The 15350-nt window shown below is 48.3% G+C and overlaps 4 protein-coding genes across 4 annotated transcripts; 3 read left to right on the plus strand and 1 right to left on the minus strand.

Annotated features, from left to right (window-relative positions):
* Positions 1 to 4083: 4083 nt before the first annotated feature.
* adhA_0 (putative formaldehyde dehydrogenase) lies at positions 4084 to 4652 on the plus strand (the record flags this gene model as incomplete). Its single annotated transcript, XM_031153778.1, has 2 exons — positions 4084 to 4114; positions 4168 to 4652. 2 exons carry the CDS (start codon positions 4084 to 4086, stop codon positions 4650 to 4652), a joined length of 516 nt encoding a protein of 171 aa, XP_031001329.1.
* Positions 4653 to 10907: 6255 nt separating this feature from the next.
* Positions 10908 to 11440, plus strand: trs23 (Transport protein particle subunit; the record flags this gene model as incomplete). The annotated part of the gene is made up of 2 exons (XM_031153779.1): positions 10908 to 11068; positions 11140 to 11440. 2 exons carry the CDS (start codon positions 10908 to 10910, stop codon positions 11438 to 11440), a joined length of 462 nt encoding a protein of 153 aa, XP_031001326.1.
* A 300-nt stretch (positions 11441 to 11740) lies between these two features.
* Positions 11741 to 12815, minus strand: RPN10 (26S proteasome non-ATPase regulatory subunit 4-like protein; the record flags this gene model as incomplete). The annotated part of the gene is made up of 2 exons (XM_031153780.1): positions 11741 to 12358; positions 12408 to 12815. Coding segments are annotated over 2 exons (1026 nt in total), but the record flags the coding sequence as incomplete, so codon positions are not given.
* Positions 12816 to 13080: 265 nt separating this feature from the next.
* Positions 13081 to 14272, plus strand: LHYA1_G008864 (uncharacterized protein; the record flags this gene model as incomplete). The annotated part of the gene is made up of 3 exons (XM_031153781.1): positions 13081 to 13300; positions 13355 to 13622; positions 13672 to 14272. 3 exons carry the CDS (start codon positions 13081 to 13083, stop codon positions 14270 to 14272), a joined length of 1089 nt encoding a protein of 362 aa, XP_031001333.1.
* Between the last annotated feature and the right edge of the window lie 1078 nt (positions 14273 to 15350).

Below are 15350 nucleotides of genomic sequence, written 5' to 3' on the forward strand. Positions count from 1 at the left end.
GCAGGCAGAGCTAGAACGATACCAGATACGCCCGTGTGCCCAGGGAACATAAGACGAGAGGCAGCCATGACCGTCACGGCGGGAAGCGGCACCTTGAGAGCAGTCAGCGATGGTCTACTGGAACGCACTAGATGTGCACGTGCGAGCGAGTATGAGAGTGAGAGTGAGAGGGCTCGTATAGTGAGCACTCACCAGGAGACCGAGGATGAAGAAAGCAAAGTTGTCTCTATTGAGCCACGACTGCCATCCCGGAGAATGATCTGCTTCACTGGGGGTACGTATACGTATAAGGGATGGCCTTCTGGGCCGGCACGTAATAGTCGAAGCAACAGGTAATCGTTCAGGGTTGCCGCTCTGAGTACCAAGCGTACTCATAGAGCGACGCGCCATCGATGGTATCGTTCCGTGGAGGCTTACATGCGCAAAGGGAGACATCGAGTATATAGATTGTCAGATATGGTAGAGTTGAGAATAATAGTCAACAAGCCGCAGATCTATCAAGCGGTGGGTCTACTGGCAGGGCCAGCTCAATATAGGAGAAGGGGAGACCGCCCGGCGTACTGTACGGAAATGGAGAAATTGAAGGTATAATGGAGCAGCGGTGAAAATGAAATGAAGCATTAAGTAGCGGAAAGAAGAAAAGAAATGAAAGAACGAAGGATACCGCTTTGGTATAGTAAACATGCATAAGTCAATCCACTTAACTCTTCTCTTCTATCGCCATGGACATTCTACTTTGATACAGATTTAATATGCCATACTCCATGACATTGCCCATTTTCCAACACCATTCATATATTCCTGTTGGTATCGTTAAACAATCTTTCAAGCCGTCCAAGCCATCGCGGATCCAAGGAGCATCTGAGTTGGAGGTATGTGGCTCGTCAGTGAAATAGCCGTTGCAATTCGGTTTTTGAGATAGAAATTAAGCCACCGTGAGCTGACAGGTCAAATCAAATACTACTAGTGGAATATCATATCAAAAGAACCAACTGTCGAGGTGACCAGGAACGAAGCACTCCATACATGCCGACTTTGATTGTCTTCTCATAGGTATGATTCTAACAAGACGATGCCAACGGTGCTTGCTTGTATATGCCACACAGCAATGTTCAAAGTCTTTCGAAGTAAAGAGAGCGTCAAACAACCAGTGCACTAGCAAAGTTGCCGCGCTTAAAGCGCCTGTCGTTGACATGGCAGTTCCATCTCCTCGCAAAGTCGCAGTCCAATGTATAGTCAAATAAACCCAACACTTTGCAACATATATCTCGAGGTTAGAAAATTGAGACCTTTTTCATTGTCTGTCTTCTCAGGCTCACCCAAAGTTGGGTCTAGATCTTCAACGGTATAACACGAATATAAGTAGCAAAGTTGCAACAAAATCCGACAAAAAAGTGGGATATGGAACCCCACCCCGACCACCAAGATTTGGATTGATGGAGAATAGAGGCGCAGGAACAAGAGATCCTGCGACTGGCAGGACGCAGAGTAGCGTGAATGTTTGCATGTCTGGGAAACCCGAATAATGTACTTATGATCCCGCTTTCTACAAACTGTACTATTCTGATTTGAGTTGCCAATGGCAGCCTAGAAACGTAGGTTAGTAGGAACTAACAAAGCGTACGAGGCAGTAGTTCGAGATAAAGAGCAAGATTAGTAGTGTCCGCTACTAACGTAGACACTACAGCATCTAGCAATAGCTATGCTCTTCGATTCCGATAGTTCGGGAACGTCCTTAAGTGATCGATGATTGTGTGCTTGACCGCCAGATCTCAGTACAGATCGCCATCCTAGGCATGCAATGATGCTGCAAAAAGCTCCTATTGATGCTTAGCAGGGAGGAAAGAGACGTCGATCCGCACGCGGTCGTTATTTCACACTGGAGATCGACGAATGTTGAACAAACCCCTAGTCCGTACCAAGGGAGGGCCATCTTGAAGTTGGGAAGTCGTCGAGCACGATGCCATATCGACGATTGCTGACCTAGACTGGAGAAGAGCTGGCCTATTTCTCAGACGTTGGCCCGCATGTGGGGCTCTCGTTCAGTCCTCGTGGGCGCTAGGGAGCGTCTATCTTTAGCACCTCCACCGTGTCGGAAGCACACTGACTTCTGACCTCAGCCTTCTCCAAAATGGAACGACAGGGGGCTATTGCGCTCGATAAAAGTATCCTTTGTATACGCAGTATACTTCGTATCTTCCATACCAAGTTGCAAACCCGGAAACCACAGCCTCGCCACCCCGCATGCGCCTTGGCCACCATTGCCATCACCACCCCCCAACTAGTTCACAACGAACGTTGCTCTACCGGTAAACCTCAAGTTCTACACTAATAGAACGCCGAGAATAGAGACGGCACGACTGGAAAGCCTCGTTGGCCCCTAATGCAAGGCTGAAGGATTCGTCACATGTGCCTTCACACCTTAATGAGGCAGGCTTTGCAAGTTTTTGCATCACCAACGAATGTGCTTCCACCGACATAATTCAATGTTGGTAATAGTCTTCGCTCACCCGCGTTTACAACACAAACACAACGTGCCGATGTTTCAAATGGTAATTGAATCGGCTTAAGATAATTTACTCGCATGGAATCTGCCTAACCTTCTGCAATCTTTGGTGTATACTGCGCATAGGAGCTCACATAAAGACTTCCGCGGAAAGCCACTTACCTTCTTAAAGGATCATCGGAGCTGGAATTTTCATATACTGCAACTCTATACTAGCAAGAGCGAAATAGGCACAATTCCTATTTTCCCTTGTCCTTCTTATAGCAAGCCACTTTGTTTGAAATATTCTTAGTATTCTCTCGCTTCAGACCCTAAAAGCTTCCTTTATTAAAGGGCGTGTTCGTTCCGAATGTATCACAGCTCCTTATCTTCTAGTCTATTGGTCAGGCCTATTTGCAAACTCTTTAGCATTTCCCAGCTTTGAATACCGGAAAATGGAGCCACTTGAAATGCCTCGCATCCTTTATCGTACTATCGTAGGGGCTGTTTCCAAATTCAGCATTTCCCCCACTGTTTATACGTACTGCAATTATGTCTTTCATAGTACTTTTTTAGAGTATAAACTATCGGGATAGGCCCCTCGGCTGGGAGATTGAGCATATAGATGTGTTTGATCTTAGTCCGTCGGAAGATGAAAATCAAAGAAGAGAGGCGCTAAACATACCAGATGCAAGCAAGTTCCAGAGGTGGTCTACATAGGGCTAGTACAAGCAACGTAATTTTCAAATTTTGCTTTCCATCCCGAAATCTAGCAGGTGCGCAGAGACATGTAGCGTAGATATATCACGAAAGTCTCTGCTAATAGGCAGGATATGTGCTGCAAGGTGCTAGCGCCTACTCATATTCAGCCGGTGCAGCGTAAATACGGGTGTTTAAAGAAAAATACGGATTCTAAACACGCCTATTCTATTAGAGCACCTAGATTAATCGGCTTTATTGTTAACGATAGTGATAAGGAGGTTATTATAATTTTGGAAGAGTATGTTCCGCATATAACAACTTTAGGGAGGTCTCAGAACAATAAAAAGATCGCTACCGAGCGGAGGAGAAAATAAGCGGAGCAGATTCGGCGTAACCTTAAGTTGCTATATAGGATTGGCGTGGTGTGGGGTGATAGGAAACTAGAGAATGTTCTGATTAATAGCAAAACGGATAATTGCTATCTGGTTGATTTTAGGCCAGTTGGACAGATAGGTAGGTTAATGCTAAGTTGATAGACAGAGGCTGGTGATGAACAAGCTCTGACGAGGATTTTGGATTTCTTGGGCGTTGGAATTCCAGATAAGGTATAACGAAATGGCTAATCTACTTCTAATTAAAAAATGCAAGACTTATGTTGCAGCCTTTGCATAGGGTTGAACATCGACGCCCTATTGCTTACCGATCGGGGGGAGTAAGCGGTGGGCGGCCTCAGGTCTACTTGTGTAAGGCTGAAGGTAACACGGTTATGCCTAGGTAATTAGTAATAAACGACAAGGACTAGTATAGTCGGAAATCAACATTCACGCCAATATTCATTGCTGTCAAAAATCATGCCTCCGAATCAATTGCACCGTACACCGAAGTCTAAAGCAAACATGACTTCCTACGACTTTAAAATCTTCAAGGGTTCTTCCTCAGAAGACATTGTCGAAAGCACCTCCCACTTACCAGAGATCAAGTCTATATCAAAATCACACACTCCGGCGTCTGCGGCACAGACGAACACTACCGCACCTATGATATGGCACTTGGCCACTTGGCTGTTCAGTTTGCGAACAAGCTCGGCTGTGAAGTCGTCGCGCTTAGTGGAACGGAGACGAAGAAAGATGAGGCTTTGAAACTCGGTGCGCACCATTTCGTAGCTACGAAAGGAGTGAGCGATGTGAAAGTCCCAAGGAAAGTCGACCATCTGCTGGTTACAACGAACCAGATGCCAGACTGGGATCAGTACAAGTCCATTTTGGCTCCGAGGGCGAGCATCTACCCACTCACTACCACGGATTTCAAGACGAAGCTTGTCCTTCCTCACATGCAGTTCATGCTTAGCGGATGGATGCTTATTGGATGTACTACATCACCGAAGATTGTTTATCAGAGGATGTTGGACTTCGCAGGTTTACATGGAATCGAGCCTATGATTGAGCATTTTCCTGTGACCAAATAGGGTGTGGTGGAAAGTCTCAACAAGCTTGATGAGGGAAAGATGAGGTATCGCGGTGTGCTGTATGCGGAAGGTGTTTAGGAAGTTTGATTGCTTGCAGCATGCAGGTGTTTCTGTGTTTTCAAGGGACATACATATTGCTTGTAAAATGTGATGTGACTATACGGAGATCTCTGGTAAGGTAATCTCGTGGTATGCAGGTGCTTCTAAACTTTGAGGAGCGATTTGCATTTTCAAGGACCGCAGGATGTAATCATGCAATCCTTTAGAACGGCTTAGTTACCCCGCATACGATGAACACCCTTAGTATCTCGAAAGAGAGCTCGTGGGTTACACGTGGTAGTACCAAAGCATACTCGAAACGAACGAGGGCAAATGAAATGATACGGCGTATTTGAGCAATGAAATGAACTCGAATCGGAGCATATTACTCGTAATCTTGGCTGAATTACCCCTGAGGCTGAACTCGGAATGAATAGTCCGTAATCTCGTACGACCTGGGAATTTGAGGCAATTGTAAGTCGTAATCGCCGAGGAACCCAGGAGGGAGCTGATAAAGGCCTTAAAAACGGGAAAAGGCTTCACAGGAAGGAATCAGATGGGAGTAACCGACTGGTCTATATATTTATCATCTGATTATCGCAAGAATATGTGCACTAGGCATGGCCGGCACTTGAGGCTGGAAATTCCTCATCTGGTTTACACTAGTACCTCTGTAGGTAGCAGCTCGTACGGACGGAAATACTTCGTACCTAGCGCTGTGCTTTATTTGGAAATTTACTAACCATCGAGAACCTCGTAACTTGCACGAGGCTTAACATGCTGACTAGTGATCAGCTCGCATTCTAGCAGGGTACCTACTGCGCATCTTGCCTGTATCTAGACACCAGTCCTTGGTCGCCATGTGGATACCATGTCATCTCGCCGCTTGCCGCAACATGGTACCGTAGATGTCTGTATGAGTTAAAAATAGTACTTCACAAGCAGCAGCGATACTTACGGAATACATACTGCACGGAGTATAATTGCAGTGCGATCGCGATCGCACGACATCGTAGGATTGATAAGATGCCGGTATCTAATAAGTATCTTTTATGGGTCCTTAGTAAAAGGGTTGACACACAGTATCGGCCACTGATTAATATGCTGATTGACGTGGAGCTGGCTGACATGCTGAATGTAATTAATATTCCCCGGATATTACACCGCAACGATGCAATTTGATATGCGGAACTTGCATCCGCATAGGATACCATTATTGTACTGACAATGGGGAGAGTGCTAATCAGAAGCCTGAACATGACTTGGCTGCTATTCGTAAAACATTCGCGAGCTTGCTTTGGGCGAGTGAGCAGTTCACCCTCGTATCGCATCAGCCAACCGGCGAGGTGGTGGTGGTTTGGCTGTGTGAAGGATTATTGGGAGGCGCAGGTATGAAGTAACACCGTAGTGTGGTGTAGTACAGTGCAACAAGTCCACAACCGTTTACCTGTACGCCCTGACGCCGTACACTACACTACGGAACAAGTCGATGGCGTCCTGGGCGCTGTGATCACTGAAGCCACAGTGATGGAACTCTCCACCCCTGGCTACCGAGCCTAGCTGATTGTCGCCTAGGGGAGCCTTCTCCCCCCTGAAAACAGTGAAAAACAACGCTCGCTTATTAGTACTGTAGTCACTTTACCCCTTGTCACCCACCCCACCCCTACCCTACCCTACTAGATTCCCCGTTTCTCCCACTTCTCACTTCGTTCAAGCTTACAAGTTCGTACAGTACCTGCAGGGACGATGGGCTGCTTGCTGCAGAACAACCCACAGTTTCCTACACACCTCCCAACCGCAACAATTCTCTTTTGCAGCAGATACTTGCTCCAACCACGAGGCAGTGCTAAGTAGTGTGCATGCTTTCTTCACCCCAAAAGTAGGACCCCCTATCTTGGTCCTTGGCCCCTACCTCTATCGCCTCCCGGTTGCAGTCCTTTGTGGCTAATCGAACGAAAGACTAGCGATCGGGAGGGATAGACCAGCCGTTCGTTGACCAGCCTTCGTCAGTTAATCCATGTCTATACATCCCGGTAGAAAAGTAGCTGTAGTAGTAGTACATCTACACTCCTTCCCTACTGCACTCGAGTCGGCGATCATATTCACGTCGTTCCGCTGTGTTGGATTCCCACGTTCTGCCTATCACTTAGTCCAGGCCGATCTTTATGCCTGTCCATCAATCCATCTTCCTATTTGACACAGACACCCGGCTATACATGGAGCCTGTTCCTCTTGCCTATCCTTCAATCTTGTTGCTATTCAGTTTTCAAACTTTCGTCTTCCTTCGGGGTCCTACGGATTAAGGTTGATAGAGACAAGATGTTTCTAGGTCAGCTATTCGAGAGGGCAACATGTCAACCGGGCATGACCTATTATACATGTTCGAGCAATGGGTTTAATGGTTGCTGTACCGCTTCGAACGTCTGTGATCTACCTGGATGTCCAGATGATACAACAAATGCACCCACTGTCACGATTACTTTATCGACAGAAGGAGTTGCTGCCAAGACGACAGTAATTGATCCTGCCACAACAACACCAGCACAAGCTACGGCTCTCGCAAACGTAGCCGCATCAGCATCTCCGACATCCACAGCTGTACCAACACCTGTATCCAGTTCAACAGCTCATAAAGGATCAAGTACACCAATCATTGCTGGGGTTGTCTGTTCGATAGTTGGGTTGGCGATATTATCAGTTTTGGCATGGTTCTTTTTGAAGAGGAGGCAACAAAAGAAGAAGCAACAGGAGTTCAACCAGGACACGGCATTCGAAAAGGAATATGACTTGAGAAGGCAGAGCAACGATGATGACCAGGCTCGTGGCGGGGAAGCCTTGGGTTCATATGGTGGTATGAAAAGTTGTTGTTCTTCCTCGATGCTGGACTAACAGAAGAACAGGATACCAAAAAGCGCCACTTACCGGCACAGCAACAGTATTTAGCAGCAGAAGAGATAGTTCTATGGATATTGCTTCAAGATATGAAGAAGATGAGCCGCTTTCCCCTCGAGATGAAAAAGTTGGCCTTGAGCCACCACCAGACGACGAGCATCCAGCCTATCACCCACTACCAGGCCAAACACCTGGGTATGCAAATTTCTCCCCATACTTGCCATCACCGATCACACCTACAACACCAACGACACCAATAACACCAATCCACTCACCCCAACAACAACAACATCCCGCTTACCATCTTCACAACCTCTCCCAACACCCCGCCTTCCGCTCGGCCCGTTCACCACCACAGCCCCTGGGGGCTTTGCGCAAGAAGCCGTCCAACCTCCAACAAGAAATAATACCCCCACCAGAAGGATTTACTTTCTTCAGCAAAATTCGCAATTCGCGGGGGAAGCCCTCCCGTACCGAGCTACCTGCAGAAGTGCCTCCAGCGGCCTCGCCCCCAAAACGTGATAGCAGCCTCCTCTTCCGCTTCAACTCCCGAGACAACCATCAATCCTTCCGGCCAGGCCACCGCGATATGCAGCGCGACAACAGCGCTAAAACGGGGCTCAGCACCTACACCATCCCTATTGGCCTCGGCGTTGATACCCCAACGAGCCCGGAAATCGAAACACCCGTCACGGCCACAGCATCATGCCTACCAATTCAACGATTCGGAAAGAGCAAATTAGTCGAGAACTCTTCTGCTACTGCTCCTGCTCCTGCTTCTTCTCCCCCATCAACGCCAGAGATCATGCCCCCAACACCCGAGATCACGCCCCCAACACCAGAACGAGAACCTGAACCAGAACCTGAAGCACCACGCCTCTCAGCAAACATGAACTTGCGCGAAGACCATATCCAGCTCGAGGCCCCACACCTAGACAAGATCCGCGAAGACCACGTCCTATCCTGGGCGTCGTACTCAGCAGGCAACCTGTCCGGCATCGGGCCCAGCAACAGCAACGGCAGCGAGAGGGCGCGCAAGCAGCGACAGCGGGAGATCGAGCTGGGGATTGCGCCCAGCAAGAAGCGGGCCGAGCTGCAGGGGGACGAGCCGCTGGGCGAGAATGGCACGCCGCCAATGAATATCGAGCATGAGATCCAGCGGTGGAGTGAGTTGAAGCCGCCGCAGCAGGGGGGAGCGGGGGCTTGGAATTGGAATCAGAATCTGAGTCCGAGTCCGACTGATATGGCGCCGGAGACGCCGTTGAGTCAGGTGTATCGTGAGAGTTGGGTTGAGAGGGAGGATTGGGCTCTTCGTTGAGCTATCTATTAAGCCTGTTTTGTGTTGTTTTGGTTGTTTGAGGAGGATATACCCTACTTCCTGCTTCCATGGAAATCTTATCTAAATCTAATCTGTAGCATAGCGAATGGTGTTGGGTTGGTGTTCTTGGTATGGGAATGGGCATTTTCAGGATTGGGATGGATGGATTCCTAGGAGTACTGGGCATGGCTGAGTTGTACATCTTGACAAACAAACATGAAATAAATAGAAAAATCAATAAACATTCAATAAATATATATTTAAATAACACTTGACGTCTCAAATGACCTTCTCTCCATAGTCAATGAAACTGCTTTGTTTTGCTTGAGAAATCTACTCTGGGTAGTACCGGTACATCTTCACAAGCACAACAAGGACAACTTCACGCAAACTCGTCAAGTCACGCACCCTCCTGACTGCAATCTATATTTGGTGTTTTGATTTCTATAGATGAAAAATGGTATAAACGCCAATGAACATAGAATATGCCCATTCCCCCCAAATTTCACGCCTTGCAATGCTTCTTTAACCAGCCATCCCATGCAACCAACGCCTCTCAAACTCAAACTCAAATTACCAAATTGACTTTTGGCCCCAAGCATGCATCTGACTGCATCTCACCTCACCTCATCACCTTCTTGCCACGCTGTCACAGGGAAGAAGATCCTAACTCCCATATCCCATCAACTTGGTTATCTCATCCAGCAACTCTTGCAGGTCATCATCGGTGATCTTATCAGTGAGACTCGGGATCAGCGTCTTTGCTTCCTCGGCCGTGTCACAGCAGAGTGAGCCTATATGAATTAGCCTTTCTCGAAATTTAATTTCCTCCAAGAGAACAGGCCGCAAGAAAACACAACTGATAGAAGCTCTCGTAACCGCCAATCACCTCTAAATATAAATCTCTTCCCGAAAGCGAGAGCGAGAGCGAGAGACATACCAAGTTGGGCCCTCTCGAACTTCGCAAGCTCCTTATGCGCCGTCAATAATCGCTCCACAGCCTCAACATTCTCCTTCCGTCTGAACCGTGCAAAGTGCTCTAGGTAATCGGTTGTCTTTTGCAGGATCCTGCGTGTTTGGGGTCTTGTCAGCGCGGGTTCTTTCTTGGTAGCCAAAGTCTCACGATATCTAAAACCCAGATCCAGAGACACGAATAAGCCTCAGCCTCCACAATCAACCAACCGGCATTAATTTCCTTCCGCCCATTGCTTTTTTCCTTCCTTCTTTGTATCTGTATGTATGTAGGTTTATAGAACAATCAATCCCCGTGTAGAGCTGCATCCATGCTGTCGTCGAATTGTACATGCCCCCCAAAATAAACCACCCAATGCAGTACAGTGCGGTGCGGTGCGAAAAATAACATACTCAGTCTCATTTACATTCTTGCGATCGACCCTCCGCTTCGCAACCAGCGCGTTTATAACCAGCGCCGCTTCCGAGTGTGTCAGCGCGTCTACGTTTTGGAATTCGCCGAGGCGGAGTTCCGAGCTGGCTTCTTCGTCGCCCTGGGGCGCTTCGCGGGAGCGTGAGGTTGCTGCGTGTTGGGGGGTTGTCATTGTGACTGAATGAGCGATTGACTGGTTCGCGAGATGGGAGGTGAGGTGGAGGAGGTAGAGGCGACGGTGGAAAGGGGATGTAGCTCGTAGTTATATTCGGAGGAGCTGGGAAAGGAATGGGGGGAGGTTGAGAGGAACGGAGAAGGGGGGAGGGAGTAGAAGGAAGATTGTTGGTGGGGAGCGTCTGTCGCGTGCAGAAAGCTCCAAATCGCTTCCAGAAATTCTTTTGGCTTGTGAACGAAACAATCCGGGGAAACTCCAATTCAACCTAGTAGCCTGCCTCGCAACAAGCAATGCGCCAATCGCAACACCACCTCTATTCCCCATCAAATCACCCTTCCTGCATGAAATAGAGCTTGTACGGATATATGTGCAGCTTCTACATCCTCCAAACCTCCTTTTCGACTGCAGATAAGCCGCAACTATGTATGTTTCACTGCCTTGACTTGAATGAGAAGGACGAAGAGTGCACAACTGATTGAATATAGGGTCGTCTACGCACTCATTATAATCAACAAAGCAGGCGGTCTAGTTTACCAGCGCGACTTCACCGAAGGTCTCAACAAGCTCTCTGTAAACGACTACCTCGTCCTAGCCGGTACATTTCACGGGTACCTACCTCCCCCTCCTCTCCCCCACACCCACCCTTCAACCTCACCCCATTCTAACCCTCTCACCCTAGAGTCCACGCCATAACCACCCGCCTCAACCCGCTCCAACCCCCTAACGAAGCCCCCTCTGGTATCGAAGTCCTGGAAACCGAACACTTCCGCCTGCAATGCTTTCAAACGCTCACCGGCACCAAGTTCCTCTTGTTCACGGAGCCTTTCCAGCCGAACACGGATAAGATCGTGGCGAGGATATATGAGCTCTATGCTGATTATGTGATGAAGAATCCGTTCTATAGTCTGGAGATGCCAATTAGGAGTGAGGGGTGGGAGAGGAGGTTGGTGCGGGAGATGAGGGTACTTAATTCGCGGTGAGTGAGGGAGGAGGAGAATGTGATTATGCTATAAGGGGGAATGGAAAAGGGAGAGTAGTGGACAGGATGTGGATGGAAGTAATGATAATGCTACGTGAATACGTCTGGAGTATGGAATGGATGGACTATGGGAGCAAATCAAGAGCTCTTTGCATATCAGTGGAGTTTAAATGGGAGTTCAGGCAAGGCATATAATGGGACCAAAATACCCAACATAGATGCCTTTCATAAGCTCCATTCATGGGGAATCTATTGATACATCCCAACGCCGTCAGCAATGCTATATCACTAACACATCTGCCTACGCCAGATCCATTTTATCCGCATCATCCTTCTTGGCGTCCTTATCCCCACTCCCACTCGCCTCCCCATCCTTATTCAACAACGGTTGTGCATCCTCCTCTCCCTCCTTCACCTCTTCCTCCTTTATCTGCGGTAATGCAGCCTTAGCATCCTCATCCGCCTTCTCCTTGCCCTGCTTCTCCACTCTCGCCTTCTCCTCTTCCATACTCATGCGTAGCGCAAGAGCCAACTCGGGGTCCACGCTGGGATCAATGCCGAATTCAAAGCTGCCGCCCTCGCCACCTTCTGCTCCTCCACCCATTCCTGCACCTGCGCTTGACCCATCGCCATTTAGTATAGGGCTTGTAACGAGTTGGTCGCTGAGGAGTCCCGGTCCGGGGGGGATGATGGCTAGATGTGATCCGTCACCACTTTTGACGTTCTCGTTGAATGCGGTTAACTTCTTGGTTGTGTCGTCGTCGAGCTCGCCAAAGGCTACAAAATCGATAGCCACACCTCCCTTCTTCATCTTCTTGGCCAGCTTGATAAGAGTCTTGTCATCTTCTGGAATCGGACTGCAGGTAAAGACAATAACCCGTTGGCGTTGTGACTTATTTTGTCGGTGTTTAAGTGCAAGCTATTTAGACCATCAGCATCAAGAGCTACAAAATGGGAAAAGAACATACACCAGCAATTTGAATTCCCGTAGCCAAATGACTATCCCCTCTAATCTTCGACTTGGTACGATGTAAACCCTCCAATATCTTCCCATGGTCTGTTGTCAGCGTGACCAACACCTCTGGGCCCTTTCCACCCATGCTCATCAGTCCGACGGAGGATTCGGGGTTGCCTTGGGTGATGGCGGAGAAGATTAGGGAGACGGCGTCGGACTGTGCTTCGAATCTGGTGGGTGTGTAGTCTCCGTTTCGACTGCTTTCGCTGTTGTCTACCACTACCATTACTGCTTCGAGACCCATCTTGCGTGTGTTGCCTCTTTCTGAGGGCTTGAGATCTGCGGGGTATGGGTATGTTCGGAGGTCGTGAGGTTTGGGAAGAAGTGTAGAGTTGTGGTGGAAGTTTTGGGGTTGGATGCACTTTGATGTTCAGGTTCAAGTTCAGGCTCAGGTAGCTATGTCTGCGCGTACCTTGTCGTGCAGGATCCCTGTAGCTCTTGACCTTTATTGGGACTAGCGTAGACAATGAGAAGCGGCGACTTTAACTACGCGTTTGTTTACTTTCGAGATTCATGTCCGCAGTAGGAACAGAACAACTTCACTTACCACCGAGGAATACGAACTAGCGATTCTGCAACTAGCAACGCAATATCAACCATTGCCAGCAGTTACATCAGATCACACCATGGCACCGACGCGATCAAAGAAGACCGCGCGCAAGTCGACTGAATCATCAGGAAGCTCTGTAGACATGCAAAGCTTCCCAGCGCCCCCTCAGATGGTACCTACAAAAACGCGCAGTCCGATGAAGACCCCTCCGTCGCAGAGAAGCCCCATTAAGAAGGCGAGAATGGGTATTACGTTGGGCCAGAAGCAGGCATTGATCGATAACTTGCAACTCGAGAGTGAGATTTCTTCCAGGAGATACCCCATGAACTGTGCTAATTTTCTATCTTTAGTTACGGAACGCGCGAGAAAGCTTCGTGCCCAGTATATGCTTCAATCACAGGGATTGCGTTCGCGTATTGAAATTCGAGTTAATCGGATCCCTACCGCTCTTCGACGCGCAAATATGGGGGAGTTGTTGGAGAAATACAGCGAAGCTGCTACAAAAACTGCGAGTAAGAGTCCGCAACGCGCCGAGAGAAACTCACCAGCGAAAATGAAACAAATCCAAGAACAATCTCGCGCGAGTTCTTCACCACAGAAGCCTAAGAAGCGTCATAGGTGAGACTTCAAACGCGTTTCTATTCTCTATATCTACTAACATTCTCAGTAACGAAATATACTCTGTCGACAAGGAGAATGAAGATATTGAGAACCCAAAGAAACGACCCCGCGGACCACCAGCTCCACCTGTACGTACAACATCCAAAGCGAAACTACAATCCCAAGTCCTATCGCCACGATCCGCCAACTCGCGCACCTTTCCACGTTCTCCAGTGCGAGCATCGCCAGCAAAATCTAACCTAGCACGTCCAATATCACCTTTTAAACCAGTAGCACCAACACCAGCAGGAGGGGCGGCGGGAATGCTCACCAACATGGTAGAGAAAGCCAAGTCGACTCGAGCAGCTACACGAAAGCCTGCAGAACCAGCAAAGACTACTGGTGTAGGACGGGGCAAGAGAACTGTAGCGCCAGCACCAGCACCAGCTCCAAGAGTTGCAAGGGGAAGAGCGAGTACGATCAGTGATTCGAGCGATGCTAGTAATGGTACGATTGTAAGAAAGCCAGTTGCAGCGAAGAAGGAACCGGCCAAGAGAACGGTTATGGGTACGATTAGGGGAATGGGAGGAGCGGCGAGTAAGAAGGTGCAGGCTAGCAAGCCAGCGCCTACTACTACGGGTTCGAGGGTTCTCAGGAAGAGAAATTGAGTATTCTTTGCTTTTGATTCTGGGGTTATTGTCATGATTAGCGTCTGGGTTTGGGTTTAGGTTCGGCGTTCAAGGATGATTATTAGTTTCTATGAGTGTTTACGGCTTCCCATAAACGGGCTGCTAAGTATAAACCACTCAATTCTATATTGTGCTTCCCCGTGCTACCGTATTTTGGGATATACCTTATAAGCCCACCCGCTCCCTTCCCCCGCCAGTCTATACGCCCATAGCCTGGGTAGCTCTTAGTTCTCCTAGGGCTAGTCTCATAAGCCCCCGGGTTTATATAATTTTGAAAGGAGTAAAGAGTACAGTTTATAGGGGGTTATCACCCCTATGGTGTTTTAAGGCCTTTCCTATAAAATGACCTCCAATTATAAACCTTCCTTTTGCCAGACACAAAAAGCGGCACTCATTCTCATCGATTTCAATGTCCCACTCCACCTGGCATATTATAAATCGGTGCTGCTTTCTTGTCCACCGCGAAGCTTTTTCTGCTTATTGTAATGGTCGTAAAACACTATAGGAGATAACGGTTTATAAGCTGGGGTTCTTAAGATACTCACTAGAAAGTTTATAGGGTGGACTACACTTAGATATGAGCCTATGTCCCGACCGATGTATCATGTATGTTGTTGTCTAACCCCTCGGGAAAGTTAGTAGCCCAGGTCTTATATACTACCTACCAAACTGGTCGACTTTCAAAGTCCCACGCTACCTGGCACATTATAAATTGGTGCCACCCTATTTCTGTCCACTGAGAGGTCTCTTCTTTTGCGTAGACGGCTGAAGACATGCGTTTAGGATCTTATAGAGATATCAAAGGAGAAGAAATGTCATCAGATTATCCCCTGCCAGTTCCCTATCCCACCATGAAATAGTTTCCCCTCTACCCAGCAGCCGTATCCTTCTTCTTCTTTTTATCTTCAACAAGCTCGAAATTAAGCAATTCGCCTCATCCCTTTTACAACAACACAAGAAGCCCTCGCCATCGGGTGACGCTCCGCTGGCCATCCGGGGGCCACTGCCGTGGAGGCCGGGAGGGTTCCCTCTTTATGTTTTGGTCTGATGTCTACTA

This window comes from Lachnellula hyalina (genome assembly GCF_007821495.1).
Source record: "Lachnellula hyalina strain CBS 185.66 chromosome Unknown contig00256, whole genome shotgun sequence".
NCBI classification, from domain to species: domain Eukaryota; kingdom Fungi; phylum Ascomycota; class Leotiomycetes; order Helotiales; family Lachnaceae; genus Lachnellula; species Lachnellula hyalina.